The 19,932-nt window shown below is 36.8% G+C and overlaps 1 protein-coding gene across 5 annotated transcripts in view; it reads left to right on the top strand.

The window, feature by feature from the left end:
- UTRN (utrophin) overlaps positions 1-19,099 on the top strand; it is a 342,938-nt gene extending 323,839 nt beyond the window's left edge. For all 5 annotated transcript variants that reach the window (XM_059469342.1, XM_059469343.1, XM_059469341.1 and 2 more), the window contains 6 exons: positions 4,921-5,079; positions 5,452-5,695; positions 11,981-12,089; positions 13,520-13,606; positions 16,276-16,298; positions 16,960-19,099. In XM_059469342.1, the coding sequence (XP_059325325.1) occupies positions 4,921-5,079; positions 5,452-5,695; positions 11,981-12,089; positions 13,520-13,606; positions 16,276-16,298; positions 16,960-16,968 (631 nt within the window). In that variant the 3' untranslated portion in view covers positions 16,969-19,099. The remainder of the gene's footprint in view (positions 1-4,920; positions 5,080-5,451; positions 5,696-11,980; positions 12,090-13,519; positions 13,607-16,275; positions 16,299-16,959) is intronic.
- Positions 19,100-19,932: the final 833 nt, after the last annotated feature.

Below are 19,932 nucleotides of genomic sequence, written 5' to 3'. Positions count from 1 at the left end.
CATGCGTGAATTTTCTGATACAAATACAATGAACAGAATTGTTTTCCCTTCATTTCATCTTCTCCTGACATTAGAGAGTTCTAAATGTTTAGGCTAGAATGTTGTGATAAATTTTATTTGGCTTTAATTCATGCAAAAGCATCTCTATCTTTAAAGCAGACTTATCTATCCACAAATTAAGATGAGCATAAGGAGAAAATTAAGTCTTTACAATAAGGAATGATAAATAGTGTTCCTAACAGAAAACTATGCCTCACAATTTGATAAATCATTATCAAAATGTATTAGAATGAAAATAAAAATTGTTAGAGAAATAGGACAAGAGTGTAACTCTCCTATTCCTGTAAGGTATGAACTATCCTAACCAGCCCATACTGAAGTGAATTGCAGTGGGCACAATATAAATACTTTCAGAATAAATGCAGACTTAGTAGCTGTTTCTGGTTTGTGCCTTTACTAGCAGTTATCTTCACATCCACAGCATTGTTGATGCTATTTCACACTTGTCTTAAGGCAGAGTTGGAACATATCTGAAATTTTATTTTTTAGGGGACCCTGCACTCAGTTTCAGAAGTAGGAACAGGTTCAGAAGTGAAGGTCATTGATACTTTTACCTGGCACTGCTACTTAATGTGGTGTAAGTCAAACTGGAGCCCCAGTATATAATAACTGAATACTGTGACATGATGTAAGGGGTTAAAAGGTATCTTGTCACAAGGAGAAACTAATTTCATGAGATGGTAAAATTAGGAGAAGACCAAGTAAATTAGATGAAGTATTTTTGAGTACCTTTTGTATCCTTATTCTAGTATGTCTCATAGCATCAGTAGGTCGATGTACACTTTATTTGGACTAGAACACATGGTGCTTAGTATGAGAGCTACAGCAAAAGTTAAAATTGTCAGTGAGGCAAGTTCATAAATAGCCACATCTTCCTGTCTTAAATCAAATTTAGCAGTTTTCTAAATCAGATAAAATAATGCACTGATGAAAAGTGATGGTCAAAAAATCTATATTTTCTTCCTACAACATAGTCAAATAAAAGAGAGGTTGTATGCAGCTTTATTTGCCTCTTGCTTCCTCTATGCACAATGCATGTTTTGGAATAGACGTCTTGAAAATATATGTCCACAAAGACAATAGGATCTTTCAAAGGTGTTTTCCCTGGGCTTCTTTGTTGGGGTGTTCTTGTCCTCTGAGATGTACTTCTTTCAAGTCTGATCTTCTGGGATGTCTTGTTTGCTGCTTTTTACTATGGTGAAATGCAGAATAGAAACTGCAGCGTCTACTGTCAAAGGACTTTGTGTACTTCTAGCTGTTCCTCAAAGCACACAGGGTATTCAATAAAACAACCAGAAAAAATGAGCAATTAAATTTTACATTATGCTTTTATTTTGCTTGCTGATCACCATCTCCTACCATTTCAACAGAACCATGTCCCAGATTCTCCAAATGAAAGTATTTGCCTGGCATAGAACAATGACCTTATGTTGCAGGTCATTTGAAGCCCTGTCCTGGGATTCCTGTGCTACTAATGATTTTATCCTAATTAAAGTCATGAGGTTTGTTGGTTCAGGTTCAAGGTTGTGTTTTTTCAAACTAGTAATTTTGCAAGACAGACCAAAGGTAGAAAACATGGTGAAAATACAGTTTTGCTGCAGAAGCCTTCCTTTATCAAGTGCCTGTGTGGAAAGCATGCTGTCAGTTGCAACGTGTGATGCCTAAAAAAGGAGCAATCAATATTCACAGCCTCTCCAGTAGGCTTTCTGAGGCTCTGAACCAGTGGGAGAGAAGGGAAATGAAGCTTTTTCTAGACTGAATAACTTTGAGACCAAAATATAAAATTAGCTGTATTTGGCTGTGTTGATCTCATCTACTGGATCACAATATAGTATGTAATCATTTATTGTATTGTAAAGTCATTGTGCAAACTCTGTTTTAAAAGCCTTTATACGTTTCATTAAAAACTGAGGTTACACCTAATACAAAATCTTGACAGATTCTCAGGTTTAACAACTTAGAGTAAATATAATAAATCCAGCTTCATGGAGCCTTATTTTTAAAAAGATTCTGTTTAGGTGTCCTAAATTTTGTTTATAAACTATTTCACCATTTCAAAGCATAGACAGCAACTTTTTGATACCTAATGAAAGTAACCAGACTAAACTAGATCAAGTAAACATCTCCTGACATCATCAACACCCTTGCACAAAAGAAGGCTCTATGTGTGGTCACACAGCATCACTGAAATTCACATGTAAGCAGGGTTTTGAAGCCCAGCTGATAAAGCTGTGTTCTCTCACCTGCCTGCTTTAACTCTGTTTCTGTGCTTGCCCAAGGGGTGACATTGAGCTGCCGTCGCTCTTGGCTTGCTGTGGCCATTTCAGTCCCAGGGTACTCTGCACGTTTTGCAGGGCTGTTTGAAGCCCCCAGAGGGGTTACATCACTTTGGCAAAAAATTTGTTAAAAGGAGTAGGATATTTTTGTCAGGATGACTAAAGGGTATAGAAGTACAATGAGGTTTTAATTATCACATTGGAACCTGATCCAAACTCCATTAACTGCACTAGCCTTTTTTTAATTTCGAGTAGACATGGAAGTATTGATGAAAAACAATAGTGATTATGAATTTCCCTGAGATCACTCAAGTAGTGAAGAAGATAAAGCAGTTAAAGGCTTTTTATTTGTTTGTTTTGTTTTGTAGATAATGGGGGGAAAGGAACACTGATCTGTTTGTTTCTGTTTCTTTTTCAGCTAGCACTCTTGGATGTTGCTATTTTTTTTAGGACTTAAATGTACATGCAACCCCAATTACATTTAATATTATATATATGTATTTAATAAAAAATTCATTAAAATTATTCATTTGCAGGGAAGATCCACGTTGTCATGTCTGTACTGACAACAGCCAAGGCAGCTAAGAAATAAGTGAATGTACATTATTTTCTTTAAACTTTCTACTCATTTTTAAGAGCAAAACTCAATAATTAGGTTTTTCATCCAGTGGACAGAACTGCCACAGGCTATATATTTTCTTGTTTGGATTTTTTTTTTCAGCAGGCACAGTGTTACTTGATGTACATTTCTTTGCACAAGTCTAAATTTTCAAGTCTTGATGATGGGTTGGGAAGTAGAAACCACATGATAGCTTTGGGTAGATAGTGAATAGTTATCCTTGGGAAAAAATAATTTGGGGCTGTTCTACCATGAGATTAGTCTTCAGCACAAATTTTGTCTCAGTACAGACAATACTACAGAGAACCCAATCATTTTGCTAAATGATAGAAGTACTTTTCCAAGAGAGACACACCAGGAATCAGGATTTATTAAATCTTTGGCCTTTTTGTCTTGTTTCTAATACTGATGATGCTTTTAAATTGGTATTGATATACTGAGCTAGTGGTACTTTAACAGGATAAAGTAAGATTTTTCATTTCACAAACAGTATTTATGCAACTCTCATCTGTTCCTGTCATGAACATTTTCTCCTTTTGTCCCAAGAGTTCGAACTTATTTCTGATGTACCCCCTAATCCATATGCATGTCCCATAAGACACCTAATGATTTTCACTTTTACATGCATTTATTTATAAACTACAGAAATAACTGCTGTTTCTTCCAGGATATACTTTTCTTAGTAACTGGTTTTACTATTCATTCAAATGAGACAGTACATTTGGAAATTCTGTGATGAAAGATGTTAAATTGACTGTCAGGGAATTTTTAAAGCCTCCTGGAAATCTCCATTACACTTTTATTTGGAAAAGATCTTTGCATATAGTAAATTCTGATTTTGAGGATGCTTTTCATTTCATAACCAGTGGATAGCAGAATTTGCAACTGCTAGTTTCCAACAATAGGAGGTAAAATGTTAGCACATAAAACATTTTTAATGTGAAAAAATCTCTTTTCTAAATAATACCTGAATATGTGTGTATATACTGCCCACGTGTGTGCCACTCTGCACTGACCATGCTTTAACTGTAGGAGATGTTTAAGGTAAAGTTTGTGCCAATACTTCATGATATCATAATGTGTGCAGTATCTGGTTTGTAGTCAGTTAAAGGAAATAATTCAAGGAGGGTTTTTTTCATCATTTTTACTGCTGCAGCAACTTCTCTCTTAAAAATGAATAGTATATGTTTTTCTGTTGTTGATTCATCCTTCTTGAGGGACCAAGCAAGTAAACTGGTTTTAGGATGTGGTGTCTTTCACTTTCTATCCATCTGACTTTATTTATGGAGAAAAGCTAGCAACTTGGAAAGTAAGGCACATCTGTACAAAACCAAATTCACTTGGGTATTACAGCATAATAGTGTCAGGACTTCTGTATCTCCTTACCAGAAGGTAATTTCATGTGAGTCAGGAGGAGGACAGTGCTATAGTTTATTTCTGTCCCTGAACCTCTACGAAGGACATCTACTACCAATGCAGAATTTCAAGGTCTTGTATGTGTATATCAAAATCGGGGGATAAAAACGGAACTTTTTTCCTCTAATTTTAATGGGACTTTTTGTTCTCTAATCTTATCAGGTAAATTGAGCAAACCAAAATTATCTCCTAAAAATTTCAAAAATGTCACATATTGTTAGAAGATGCTTGTTTTATTTAAGGCATTTCAAATCAGTCATCTTTGATTGCTGATTCTTGTTTTCATTCTTTCTTTTCAAACCACTTGCAGCATTTATTCTTTATGCATAGATTAAACTAAACTGATCCTTTACTACAGATTAATTTTTTTTTTCCTGTGCATTGTATGTTTTTGTGGTTTCCTTTCAGTATGTTTTTCAGGCTTAATTTCTTCTTGTCGCTTAGTCTTTTTCCATAAACAAACAAAATCCCTCAGCTTGATAGAGATGTTTGCTCACATAATAAATGTTTTACTGCTCTGTCTTTATCTGTGTTGTTTTATTGTTTCAGAGAGGATGAGCATGCCCTTATCCAGCAGTATTGTCAGACGCTGGGAGGAGAGTCACCTGTGAGTCAGCCACAGAGTCCTGCTCAGATACTCAAGTCAGTGGAGAAGGAAGAGCGGGGAGAGTTGGAGCGTATCATTGCCGACCTTGAGGAAGAGCAAAGGTCTCATAATCATCTTACTGGTGTCTGAATTGTCATTTTGTTGTTGTCTGAGCTATGCACGTACTATGTTGAAGATGAGAAAGACCTAGAAGTTATGATTTCAGCAAAAAAACCTCCAACAATCCACAATCAAGGCAGATATCATGCATAGGCTGGCTCTGTTAGAAGAGGGAGGTGTCTGTGAAGAAATAAATTAGTTTCACTTTTACTTCACTTTTTTTCAATCCCCCATAAAACACAAGTCAAGACATTGTCTTTGTTTGAGCTATTTGCATTGTTAGTTGGAGATGCTAACATTGTTTGATCTAAGAAGTCCTTTATTTACATTTACTTGATCAAGTCATCATTCTCCTCCACTTTTCAATATCCCAGGAGTCTGCAGATAGAATATGAGCAATTAAAGGAGCAGCATCTTCGGAGAGGAATAAACCCTCTTGCGTCACCTCCTGACTCTGTTGTGTCACCTCAACATGCTTCTGAAGATGCTGAGCTCATTGCTGAAGCTAAACTCCTGAGGCAGCATAAAGGTCGTCTGGAAGCAAGGATGCAAATATTGGAAGATCACAATAAACAATTGGAGTCTCAGCTTCACAGGCTACGGCAGCTGCTCGAGCAGGTACTTGAACACTTTGCCCCATATGATTTCTGCACAATGGGATTTCTTGGTGGAGCAAAGGCATTGACATTTTACTGCAGATATTTTCACCATGTACTCTTGGTCTGTTGCAATCAGTCATTTCTAATGAGATGTTTTTTCTTACACTCTACTATGAGTATTGTTAAAAAATCGATCTAGAAGATGCTTGTTTTATTTAAGAATTTCAAATCAGTCATCTTTGATTGCTGATTCTTGTTTTCTTGCTGATTTCTTGTTTTTGACATGCTTAATGTAAAATGAGCAGAAAATGATTGAGTGCTGGAGTGATCATGGGAACTTAGGGAGCACTGAGAATAACACAAACAAGAGCGATAGCTTTTCATTAACTAAAAAGCATGGGAAGAAAATATAGACCCCACTCCAAGTAATGATGCCAGCCACATTCCATGTTTGACTTAAATTTTACCAGACGCTTTCCTTAAATAATATGTTTATGTTTAATCACAGTTAGTTACTCAGATCTCTCTTAGCATGCCAGAGACAGATGGCCAAAGATGTGTCTGAAATACAAAGGAGCAATTAATTACATTAAAAATCCAGTTCCTCTTGAGTGGCATATTTAGACCAGTAAGCTACAGTAAAGTGGTCTTTCACGCAAGTGAAAAGGTAAGAGACTTTTAGCAGGTGCTGGTAGCTGGAGATCACAGGGTTTCCTTGTTGGCAGAAGGAACACTGATTGCTTTGGAAGCCAGCATGTGCACACCTGGCTTGTAGAAATAACAGGAGCAACTTATACCATAATACCACAGTAAGAGCAGCAACATAGGTGTTGTTAGAGATGGTTGTTTGTACCATCATGTGTGGAAGCTTGAGTAATGAAGATAAATTTGTATGAATGTTTTCTTCTAATTAATCATTATGTTTGGGTCAGAGTACAGTAAGGCAAGTATTTCCTGCCTTCCATGAGTCAGATGTAGTAGGGGATTTAACTAAGCCAAGAAACAGGCTACATAAACCAGGTATTAAAATGGCCTAAGTTCCTGCTGTAGATCATACTCTCATTACAGGGATTAAGGTATTTGCTGTTTGTTTTGCTGGCTGACTTTGTCAATTTTCTAGGCAGGTTTGGCTCAATAGGATTTAGATGCATCTGTTCCAGTGACTTCCCTACCCCTCTAGCAGACTAAATTTTTTTGTTGCTGCTGTTATTCTAGGATTTTAATCAGTATTTGAGTAGCTATAATATTTCATAGGGAAGATAGCAACTGGTGCATTGTTAATAATAGTTTATAAACTAATGATCTTGGGATATGTGGCCAATACTTGGTCATTCAGAGAAGGGTTTAAAATCTGCAAAGAAACATGGCTGAATAAAACAAAGAAGTTCTGCCAAACCTATGTTCCCTTGCAGCTTAGTGCTTAGAGCAGAAACTTGTTCACCCCTTAAACTTCTTTTTTTTCCCCTAATGTAGCTAAGGATGATCTCACAATTTTGTAATCTTTTTGGAGTCTTTACACCATTCTCAGTAACACCTTTAGGGTATACATTTTTGTTGTGATAAAATGGGTGGAAGAAGGGACAGTAATTCTTATCATTTCTGCCTTTGGAATTTTCTAGGCATTCTGCAGCTTTTGGGTTCAGATGGGGTAAAGCAGAATAGAGGTGACGTTATTCAGTATTTCTGTGTTTACAACTCATTTACTGTAACTGTTGCTCTTTGTGCTTTCTGTCCGCCTTGTCTTGTCTCTGTGGGAGTCATGCCATACTTCTGATTGTTTCAAGTATTATTTCCTAAGGTCTTTGTTTCTACTCTGTCATTTAATAAAGTGGCTCATGCAGAGTCAAGTATATGAGAAGATCTGCATTATTTCTTTTATAACCTGTCTGTGGCTTTTCAATGTGCCTTTCTATATATTTCATTACTTAATTTACCAGATGTTTCACAAACTATTTCCAGAATGTTGAGGCTACTCCCCTGATGGCAATTCAGAAAGTATAAATAATTTAAATTTTTAGTAATGTTCTTTGAAATTTATTTTGACATTGATAGAATTATGAAGCAACACTGATTTCTATTACTGCCCCCTTCTGAAAAAGAAAGACCACTCTTCAGCATGTCTGTTGTTCTGTCAGCTTGGCCACTACCTTTTAGGACAGCCTTTATCTCTTTCACTGCTTGGGGAAGAACTTTACTGGAAGCCCATTCATATTTATTTGCTTGTTTTGCTTTTACTGGCTATCCCAGTTATTTTTAGGAGATGAAAGGAATACCTTTTCTTATTAATGAGATGGATGATTTGCAAGAAAGATACTCATAAGTCTCAATCTCGAAATATAGAACAACAATATAATTACTAGTATTAAAGGACACAACTGTCTTACAGCAATATCTTTGCCATGGCTGGCATTTCATGCCGTCTGTTTGTCTATTCTATCAACAGCAACTCTCCCCATTCCTCTTTTCCTGACTGGTGTTTTATATCACTGAGTATAAAATACTGGGACTTGTTTTTTTCTCCAAAAGATTGGAGTGAGTCTGTCTATACACAGATATGGGGGTAGAGAGTTAATGAAATTTAGAAACTTTCATGTAGTAGCTGCCTAATCTAGATGAGAGCATTCTAGGACATTCTTTAGAGAGCACCTTCAGCAGAAATATGCATGCATCCTCACTGCACATTTGTCTATTTCAGGTCACAGTTCTGAGGTTACCATACTATTTTTATTTTAGCAAGCCCAAAGGATTGGTAACTGTCACAGAATGTTGTCGTTTATGTCTGCCTGATTGATTAGGGTGCCAAAGAGGAAGGTGAAACAGAACTGGCATGTGACAGCTTTGATACCAACATGTTAATCAGACAGAGAAAACACAAAGAATCCATTCTCATTTTTCTTTTTTCAGCCTTTATAGATGCTGCATTTGCAAAGTCAAAGTGAGTCCTATTATGAAGGGCATTTAAAGTCTGCTTGATTTTTTTCTCTGTTTTCTCTGAGCTACTGAATAGAAGTTTCATATTGGATTAGATATTGAAGTGAGTGGGAGCTAAAATCATCTGTCAACAGCTGTATGATCAGACAGAGAGTAAATAGGGGCTGCAACTCTCTTTCCAGCTGAAATCAGAAGAGCTTTATCAGAAGAGCATAGGAGAGTTTGTTTCTTTTATAGCCGGGAGAAAAATTCTGGAGCAAGAAGAAATATCTGTGATGAATGTGGTAGTAAAATTGGCATTTTTGAGGTGTCTTGTGATTCAGACTGGGGACACTGAGGTTTAATTTGGTTTTTTACCAAAAGCAGCAGATGTCAAGGAAAGAGCAGGTATGTCTTTGCTGTCCATTACACCACAGATCACTTCAGGCTCTTCTTTGGGAAAGACACCAGCAGGAGGCATAGTGTATGCAGGAGGCATAAGGCACTGTAGATTAAAACTGGTTGAAATAAATATCTCTTTTAAATGCTTTAAAAACTGCTGTAATACCAAAATAAAACTAAGACTTCATCATTTTCTGGAGAAGGACTTATTTGTCCCTTCATATCTTTGCTTGGTTTTTCCTGGAAAGAAGTTGGAAAACTCCCTGAGACTGGAGTTGGAAACCTCTCCCTCACTCCCATAGAGGCATGCTCAGTATCCCTGCTTTTATTTCTTTCAAGAAGAAGCAGCAGGTGTATAATAGCATCTAAAGCTAGTTGCTTTTGGTTTCTGGCTTATGGGCTGTCTGCTGAGTTGTTTTGAATAAGAATACATGAACTTCTTGATACCTGAAGTGGGTTAGGATGGAAGTGCTCATATTTTGTAGGTGTTACATAAATGGATTCAAATACAATGTGATTTTCTACTGTTATTTTTCTCCTGTTCTTCAACAAAATTGTTAAATCATGCCATATCCTCAACTGGCTTGCATTTAATATTTTCCAGTATCTGATTGTTATATTGAGGCAATTGTACCACCATGACAAACCTTCACTTTCTGCTCCAAACTCCACTCTTCAACTGCATAACAATATTGTCCTTAATTTGGAAGAAGAGTTTTGTTTGTTTAGGCTTTTCTTTTTATTGCAGTCACTTGAACTATGCAGTGTATCATTTATCAGTATATTTAAATGAAAATTAAGTAATCAGGCGTTGCCATCTGATTAGAAGATGATGGTGTTGTGGGTTTTGACTTGTTTTTAAATCCAGCTGCAATATTTCATTCTGACTGCTACAGCAACATATGGAACATCAATGTAAGGTATTCCAAGTATATTTTGTTTTCTCTCAGATTATCCTCTGACAGTCCCGGTGCTCTGCAGTGCTCTTCTATCACTTACAATAGAACTACTAAGTGGTACCTTGACTAACTCATCACCTGAGTTTGTAGACATTTAGTTTCTGTCTAGCAACATGAGCTGTTGTCTTTGCAGTGCCTCACTCTCCTTGACTGAGCCTATGTGTTGCTGTGCTGCAGTTGTGTATGTCCAGCACAGATCTTCTCATTCACCCTCATTGATCTGTGCACCATTTATTCATAGTTGCTGCTTGAACAGGGCCAGAGGCAGAGATTTACTCCAGGTGCAAGTTTGCATTGGATGATTCACATTCTCTCTGTTCACCTTTTTGTGGGGTGGGCAAGCAGTGACTGCTTCTGGAGTTAGTTCTGTTGTTCTGTAGGAGGAGACTCTTCACCTGTGGAGAATGTGCTTCTACTGCTCTAACATTTCAGACAGTGGTTCCTGGCAATACAGAATTGCCTGGGTTAAGCAATCCTACGCTTCTCTGATTTAAAATCACCACACTCATTGTACTTAGACTCTTTAGCTGGATTGAAGCCTGGTACTGAGCAGCAAATTACTTAACTACCTGATAGTAATTCACTGTTCACAGAAGTGTCTTGACAGTGAAATCCTTCTCTGGCTTGAAAACATTTCAATTTTTCTTTGTCTCCTCTGCAGACTCAAATGTCTTGATTTATTCTTTAAGTCCAAGCTGGCCTTTAGTATTGTCATGCTGAAAGAGATAAAATATAGAGGAGTTTTAGTGAAGATTGTTTTTGTTCGGTTGGAAGCTATCTCAAGAAATTGAGTATTTCAGTAAAGGCTGTGAAGTGCAAAGGAACAAACTTGTGCACAAATTAACAGCCATTCTGTATTCTAACTCTGCATCAAGTCTCATAGCTGCTCTAGGTACTTGCTCAGTTTCAAAAAGATCTTAAAAGCAATGATCTTTTGTATTACTTCAGTATCTGCTTTTGACAGATGTACTTAAATAACCTGCTTCTTAAGCTGTTTAGAAGTAATCTCATGATTTGCAATCAAAAAGATAAGAGATAGCAGCAACAATTTTAGTTAAATCTACTTCAGATGTAAATATTATTTCACTTATGTTTTTTTCAGAACAATCACTTCTGGAGTTAAAATACTGTATTACCAGTTTCCTCCTCAAAAGGAATTTTTAAAATGAGAAAGGAAAGAAAAGAAGGGAAAAATGCCTGAATAAGGTCTCTTCCAATATTCCTGAGCTGCTATGGCCTTTTCTTATTTTCTGTTCATATATGTATATTTAAATGTAATCTCACACACATGGTTACAACTAAATGTAATATTAATTTCTGTGATTCTTCAAGTGAATTGAAGAGGCCAGAAAAGCTTCTTTTCAAAGTATATAAGCTACTTCTCATAATTTTCAGGAGTTTGTGTAGTACAAATTCCTGCAAATTTGGTGTCTTCTACAAGGTTGAGAAGCAGCGTCAGCAGGAATGATGGCTGGCTACCACTTTTTGGATTTAATGAAGTTGTTTTGAGTTTGTCTTGAGTGTTCATTTGATTCTGGTGTTCTACAAATCTGTTCATAATTGAACAGTTGTTTTTAAGTATGCTCAGTCATCCTTGTAAAGCTTTTCATGGGGCCATGGCTGAATGTCCTGTTTGTGTGTGTATATACCCATGCAGATAAATACAACCTAAATGATCCCATGGTGTAGTCTTTCTGCAGAGCTGGACTGGGAACCTTGGCATACTGTGTGTGTTGTATGTTACCTTGTGTTTTTGTGATGCAACAGAACGTTGTTTTTATCAAGACCATCAACTGGAGTCTTGTAACAGCTGTTCTTGAGTCTAGATTTTCTTTTAACAAGTTCTTGGTTTGGTGGTTTTTTTACCACTCATCAGTTGTATAGACTTAAGCCAACTTTGAATAGTTTGGAGAACAAACAAGGAAGAGCACACAAAAAAGGAAAGGAACAAAATGGCTGCATGCTAGCCTACAATTAAATTATGTATTAGGATACAAGTAACCTAAATTTTGGTTTTCTTGTCTTTAATGTAGCCCGAGTCAGACTCCCGGGTCAATGGCGCCTCCCCCTGCGCGTCGCCCCAGCACTCTGCCCTCAGCTTCCCGCTGGAGCAGGACACAAGCTCGCAGTTCCATCAGACAGGTGAGTGCTCTCATCAGATAACGTGCTCATGAGGCCATAGGTGACTGCTGGAGGGGTTTGTTGGCACCTTCTGGACAGATTTGTAAATCAAAAGGAGTGGATCTTTGCGATGCTGCTGCTCAGTGCAGCTGGAGGTGTTGCTTCCTCACACTTGTGAAGAGCTGCTCTATCCTAAGAATCCACAAGACTCTGAATTACAGGCTTTTGTCAATAGACTCCTTGTTTCCAGCTATTCTTACCAAGTGAATTTACTGGGCAAATCCATCCTCACTGAAAGGGGAACCAGACCAGACTGAAGAGGCCAAGAGCTGTTTGTGCTACAGTACACACATGGACCCAAGTAATCTGTCAGATACGGGACCAAATGTCCAAATCACACAATCTACACTTGCTGTCTGCTTTAAAAATTCTTGTGTAACCTCTGCTTATCCTGGTACTTTGATGTTCCCATTCCCAAAAGGTTCACATCTTTATGAATAATTCAATATTTATGGGTACAGACTCTGCACATAAAGGGATTTCTTTCTCTCTTGGAAGATTATTTTAAATTCTCCAGTATCAGAACTCACTAATTTCACCATGAGTTAGCAGAAATAACTACAGACCATTGCATGGACAAAAGTAGGGGAAAAGAGAAAATACTTCTCTCAAATTATCTTATGTACGAATTCTTCCTGTTTCTGTTTTTAAGCCTTGGGTTATAGATTAAATATTATTTTATTTCTGTAGAAAACAGGAAAAATATCCTCTTGTGTACTGAACATTTTTCATTCAGCATTAACCTATGTTTTTAGTTTAGCTGGAAAAACATGGAACTTGAGCCTGATTTCACGCAGTATGAAAGATGCTGTCCAATGAAACTGCCAACAACACAGCCAGTTATGTTCCCTAACCATTCTCTTGGCTAATTTTAAGCATCATTTTTCAAAGATATGGCAAGGGGGATTTTAGCACTATTGAAATGGCTGGTACATATTGATTAAAGACCACCTAAAAGATAAATGTTGGGATTTTTTTCAGAGAAAAAATGCTGTATTCACTCTGAAAGTTACATGACAAATCATCTGCAATTTAATAGAGTACCTACTGAGTTTAATTACCTCATCTTGTAATTTTATTTAACTGTAAATGTTTATATACTGTTCCTTGCTGGCAACTTCTAGTTAAATCCTGGATGCAATGGTTAAGTTTTAATGAAAGAGAAATGAGTTTGACTGCAAATCAATAATGTAACTTTCATGTCCTCTCCCAAGGCAGGCAATTATCAATGATAGTTCCTGCACATTACAAAGGTTTCAGGTACTGTTTTCCTGTGAAATATAAAGGAGTAATTAACTGGAATGTTGGCTAAGAATGTCTTTTAGAATGTCATTGTCCTTTTTTTTTCTCCTCTTGTTACAAAAATGATTTTTTTGTTGTCATATCTGCAGATGACTTGTTAGTTCCACCTCATGATACCAACACAGATCTAACAGATGTTATGGAGCAAATCAACAACACATTTCCAGCTTGCTGCTGTAAGTTTAACAAAATATGTCTTGAGAATCATATTGAATTTGAGGTGGTCTTTTGAAAAAAAAAAAATCACTCTTGTGGTATTGACTAGGAGAATAAATATCTCTGAGGAGATTTCTTGTGTAAATATATGCAAGCTGTATAATTCTGTCCCTTAAAATTCCTCAATATACACTACTTTTGAAGGTAGATAAATGTTCTTGTTTTAAGTGGAAGCAATTCATTATAAGAAAAGCCTGTAGCTCAATGTGGAATTTTCAGCAATGCCCAAATAAGAGGAAAGACATCAAGAATCTCACTAGCTGCTGATGAAGACCTTTTGTAGAACTTAAGTGAATGCAGATTCAGAATTTCTGAATGCAGTTTTTGTAATAAACCTTGAAAAAACAGTCCTTAGACTAATTACTGAGCTAGTTATTAAATAGACCAGAGGAAATCTGTGAATGCAGCATTTAACACCTTTCCCTGCTTAAATGCTTTGGAAGTTGATATTTTATTCAGTGTCTATTAAAGAGAGATCAAAAGGAAAACCAGCTTGTCCCTATGCATGTCCTTTATCAGCTGACATACATTTCCCCTGATCCTCCTTACTGTGTCACTGCACTTGAAAAAGTGAGAATCTGTCTCATGTATTATGGTGGGTTTTGTAAAATTCATTTATACATATATATGGAGAAAAACATCAGCTCTTTTGCCTTAGAGAAACAGTAGTGAAAACTTTGGTAGATTTTCAAAACTATTGGAAGCTTCAAATGAAATGTAATAATAATGATCAGTTTTAAAAGGCAGAAGTCAGAGAGTGGCTGTTTATGCCCAGTCCTTTTGGAAGCACCAAGACTCAACTCTATGCTATTTCATAAACTCTATGGACCCTGTTAAAACACCCCTTTTATCTCTTGAACACACATTGCTGCATCACAGAAGATGGAACTTGCATGGTTTGAAAAATCAAATGAGGTTCCAGCAAAAAAGGTCGTTTCAGTTATCATTTTTGATGAGTTCAACAATTCAGAGCCCCTTGTTCTGCAAATTAGGGTTTTGATTCTAAGGAGCATCTCATTTGAGGTCAACAACTAGTGGAGCTGCTCAGCACACCTCGAGGATGTGTGTATACAAATCAGTATAATCGGTATAAAATGCAACTCAAGCATTAGTTCTTGGTTTTGAAAGTTACTGTCGTGCTGGGTGACTATACAGCTACATGGTCATTTAGCCCAAATGAACTTAAAGCAAATTGCATTGTGTTAGGACAAGCTTGGTAATGATGGCTGTTCTCCAGGACTGGAAAACAGAAAAAAATTTTGATTCCATGAGCAAACACCTTGAATGAGACAGGAGAATACTGCGAGTGAAAACCAGGCCCCTTCATATTGTGAAGTCTATCTGAGCATTTAAGATTAAAAGAAAGCACATTTCCAAATTTCATGTGATTTTTTTTTCCCCATTGTCAACTTAAACCACCTTGCCCCAATTAGTAGGTACTACTTATGCTTGCTCTCATTCAGTCATTCTATAACATCCTTTAGTTTGAAGTAAATTTTTTTAACTATCAAATTCACATCTTAAATGTTTTAGAAGCCTGGAATGAGGATTATTAGTCTGGCCTTCCCAAAAAAGTGCATTAGTCTCTGAGTTTTGCTAAGGAAGACCATGACAGACTATCCAAGTCCACCATCTTTTCCTGTGGCCGTTTGAGAGGGATCTGTTTTCCTGGCTGGACAATTGTCAAATCTGTTCTGTAAGACTTTAAATGACGTAGATTCCATGGACTGTCTAGGCATCACCTAGACAGTATTCCTAACCTTAAAGAATAAAGGAAGTCCTTAGACTCTTTATTATATCCAAGCTCAATTTTATCAAAACAGCCTTCATGTACAACATCTCATGTCCAATTATTAAAAAAAAGTAAAACCAAACCAGGAAGTAAAAGTCTTCCTTCACAACCTCATCTTTACTTGTCTCTTCTGCTATGGCCACAGCCATATCAAGGAGTTACTAGCATCTGAGCCTTATGCAGATAATTTTTATCCCATTTTGACTGTTTAACAGAGATAGTAGTCTTGCTTGTTTGTTTTTCTGGGTTTCAGGTTATAATTCATCTTGAAATCCATCTTCCTATTTATCTCAAATATCCTTTATGAAGCAATTATTCCTATAGTAAGGCTAGCAATACTTGCAATGGTGGATTTTGTTCTTTTGTGGGTTTTTTTTGTCCTTCAGATCCACTGATCATGGATATAATGCCACTTTTTCCTTCCTTATTTATGTCATTGGTCCTCAGAAGTGTACAACAGGTGTACAACACTGTGCAGGTGTACAACACTGTGCAGGTGTACAACACTGTGCAGAAGTCTTGTCTGTGCATTTAAGTGATGTCCAGAACAGAAGCTTTTAAAAAGATGATACTGTAATACATCACTCAGGGGTTTAGATATGGCTACAGATGGTGAAAATGAAGCAATTAGTTTTAACTATATCATTATAATGCTATGAATTTGTTGAAAGTAAGTTTATGAAGAATTAAACCGCTGCAACACATTTCTTGTTAAATGTTTAAAGATATGTATTTTTTTTCTTCTGTAGTATGTGTTTTCCTGATAACAACTTTGTTTTTAAACTGTCAAAATGCAAAATCATGTAAATTTCTAACCTTTTTTTTTTCTATTTGCAGCAAGTTTCACTGGCAGACAACAGGTATGAGACATATTTATACAATTGCATAGGCATTGGAAACAAAGTAGAGCAAGTGAAAAGTTCCATTAAAGCAAAGGGGCTGGGGTGGGTTTTGTCGACATTCTTCTCTAGAGGTCTGTCTGGGAGCTAGACTGATACAACAGGAAGGCCAGATTCCAAAATATCAGAGGCAATAGAAAATTTCTACTAGGTCAGGCACTGCCACAGGTGTTATGGCTCTGCAGGTCTGTGTTGCTATCCAGATGGAACCAGCTTGCATTTATTTAAGCCAATTGGTTTAAAGCCAGCAGCAGCTTGCAATATCAAAGCTGGTTCTTGCAAAGATATCCATATGTCCTGGTGCCTACAGCTCTGCTTTCAGGAGCTGTGAGCACCAGTGCACAAAGATCAGGAGCCACAAAGCACCTTATGCATTAAACTGTCTGCACTGAATAGGCAACCACTTCAACAAGGACTTTAAACACTGCAGTATTGTCAGTTTAGATTTCTTTTAAGTATTTGCCTCAGTTATTTGCTTGATCTCGGGCCAATACATGTAAATTTTTAACATAGGGGGCTTTTGTAAGGTGACATCACAGTCCTGGGCTGACTGAGCCCAGAGCAGGTAGAAGTTTCTGTGTGTGCTGACTCCTGGTACTGATGGTGTTTCTCATCCCAACAGGCCATGTGAGGTGTTCCTTGGGATGTCAGCAGTGCTTGTGGCACACAGCACAGCCCTGTCCTGCCTCTGCCGGCCGCGCGTTCCGCTCATCACAAACCTGCACGGGACCCCAGACACGCCGTGCGCTCCCACCGCGTGTTCCACTTGAAACAGTTCAACACTGAATACCCAAAGAAAAGGATGTTGTTTTTATAGTATCTTTTTTTTTTCCTTCTTCCCTTTCTATGCAACTGTAAATTAATGAGCAGTGGAATATTTGTCACTGATTTGTATAAATATACAGCCAGGGGAAAAGGGGCAGGGGCTTTATATACGTTCTTTTTGATAATCGTAAAGAGAACTGCATAAGAAGTTTGGAGCAAAACGTTATGTTCATACATTCCTTTCAGCTCTTTGCTTTTGCATTGTAAAGTACCTTTAGTTGTATTCTCACACATGTAATATCCTGTACTGATTATTTGTATGGTAACCATATGACCACACAGATTTCAGAATATCCTTGCATCGTTTTCAGCATTGCATATGAAGTTCCCATAATATGCATTATTGTTACTGGTTAACAACAATTATCATTAGGCGCAAGATACAATATTTTAATTCAATAAAACAAGGTAAACTCTCATTTCAAGTAATAATTAGCATCCTCATGTACCTAAGTGGTATTTTTAACTTCCTTTTTGTTATTTCCAGACAACACTCCATTTGGAGGATTATTTTTTTAAGCTTTGCTTTACTTTGAATCAGGAGATAGCTAAAAAGAGGACTTAGATAATAGCTTAAGTTGGTTTTAGTAAGAACTAAGTTAGTGTAATCCTTCCCAACTTTGTTCAGAGACAAAGCTTTGCTGTTCCCTGCTGGGCCAAACTTGCTTCAAGTTTTGGAATTTACAGTCTATGAAGTGAAGCTCATTTCTGTGAGATCCCTTTCTTTTATCTGCCTCTTGGAAGTGAAGAGACAATTAGAAAGCCCTTTCCAATACTATTAGCAACAGAACTTTTTCCAGAACTGCAGTGCACGTAGATATTATCATTTGGCATTGTAATCTTGCAGATCATCCTTATCTTTAAGATAATTTATTTATTTTATTACTTTTGATAAGGATAATTGTGGGAAAGTATGTTACTGATCCTCTGATCTCCAGTTTAAAGATTATCATCAGAGATTTTAATGCCTTCACAGAGTTTACAATGCTGCATGGACACTTGCTTTAATTCTAGGACATACCTTGAATTGGTAAAACTGCATGCAATACCTTTCATGTACAGTCAAGAGAAACAAAGCTGTGTTGTTCTTAATTATTACTGAAGGAAAAAAACCCTTATCTTAAAATGGTATTGAAAGAGGTGTAAAATTCTCTTCTGCTACTAAAAAAATGCTAGGGGACATTAAAAGCGCAGGTCAGGAACTTCTAGTGGCTTTGTGAAGTTTTGCCAGCCAGACTGTCCTGCACCCACAGTATTTACTCCTGAACTGCTGCTGCTCAAGGAGTGATTCAGGCACAGTGTTGACCACCTTCTGCTGTTGGCACCAGTGCCAGTTCTTTCTGAACGCTTTGGCAAGTTATTTAACCACTCTGCCTCTGTTTTCCCATCTGTAAAATGGGGATGATAGTCCTTACCTCTCAAAGGTGATGTAGACTTGGCATTTCTACAGAGCTTTTAAGATGCTAAGTATTAGTCTTGAGCAAGTGGAGCAAAGCTATCAAGGTGAGAAGAGAAGATGCTGGCTCCTATTAAAATGTAATGTAGTTATTCTAAGAAGAAAAAACCCCACATTTTACAGAAGAGGAAAACCATGACCACCTTTCTACCTCAGACCTATCTTCATAAGTAGTATTGGAAATAGCTTTACATTCTGTTCTCTGCAAAGTACTTGGCTTTTATCAAGCTACATAATTCTCTAGGTGAAGAATCTTTTAAAATACTCCCAACATAAGTATAAAAAGAAATCAGTAGTGAATTTGGTGGACTTTTTGTTCTGAATATGAGGTTATGTATAAAGTTGTTTTTCTGCCTGTGTTTGTATGCATCCTTTGTCCTCTGCTGCCAAGTAAATGCTGCTTCAAACACTACATTGTAACATTCTTCCTCTGAGACTATAATAAATAAAAGGAATATATATTGCAGTAACATGAGAAAAAGTATGGAGTTCTTCCAAATTTTTGGGCTTCAGGGATGGCACATCTCATTGCTAAATGCTAAAAATTTCATTCTGAAGATTACATGAGCAAGCTGTGGTAGTCAATTTCTATGTCCTAGTTATGTCTCTGTGTGGTTTGAGTTTATATAAACGAGATTAAGCAATATTTTTTTTCTTCATAAATCTTGCATATTTTCTCTAGTTTTCCATCTTGAATGATTTTAGTCTAGAATCCTTCTCAGTTTCATGACAGGTAGTAAATCTGTTAGCTGAGAAGCAGACTGCCTTTTTTTTATTTTAAATGTTCTGTATATGTATTACAGAACAGCAATAATGCATGAAGCTCTGTCAAATAGGAGAACTGTGAATTAGTCTTCAGGTTTTTGGTGCCTTTCGTCAACATACAGCATTAGGTAGCTGCAGCACAAAGTAGAAAATATACTTTCTGACTTTCAGGTATTTGCATGAATGCAAGTTATTTTAATGACTGTGTTAGAATTGCTACACTTAAAGGAGAAAAAAAGTGCAAAGTCCTAACAACTTTGTTTCCTTATCATAACAGTTGGCACTGCTTTCATGTTTAGTTGTTGGGTTTTGTTTGGGTTTTATTTTTAAACTCTAACAAATGCCAAACATAAGTGTCAAAGTGATGACCTTTTCCCTCAGTTTGTGAAAGGATGATTAACAAGTAAGTTGTAGGGAAATGCCATTATTTAAGTGATTCAGCAGTTAGCAAGGAATTTAACTACAGAAAAAATAATATATGAAGTCAAATTAAGTCCTGTATTTAGAACAGTAAATGTGTCTTAAAATGAAGAGACTACTAGATTAAAG

This window comes from Ammospiza nelsoni, chromosome 3 (genome assembly GCF_027579445.1).
Source record: "Ammospiza nelsoni isolate bAmmNel1 chromosome 3, bAmmNel1.pri, whole genome shotgun sequence".
Lineage (NCBI taxonomy): Eukaryota > Metazoa > Chordata > Aves > Passeriformes > Passerellidae > Ammospiza > Ammospiza nelsoni.
The sequence above is the reverse complement of the archived record's forward strand: the minus strand, read 5'-3'. Positions and strand labels throughout refer to the sequence as shown.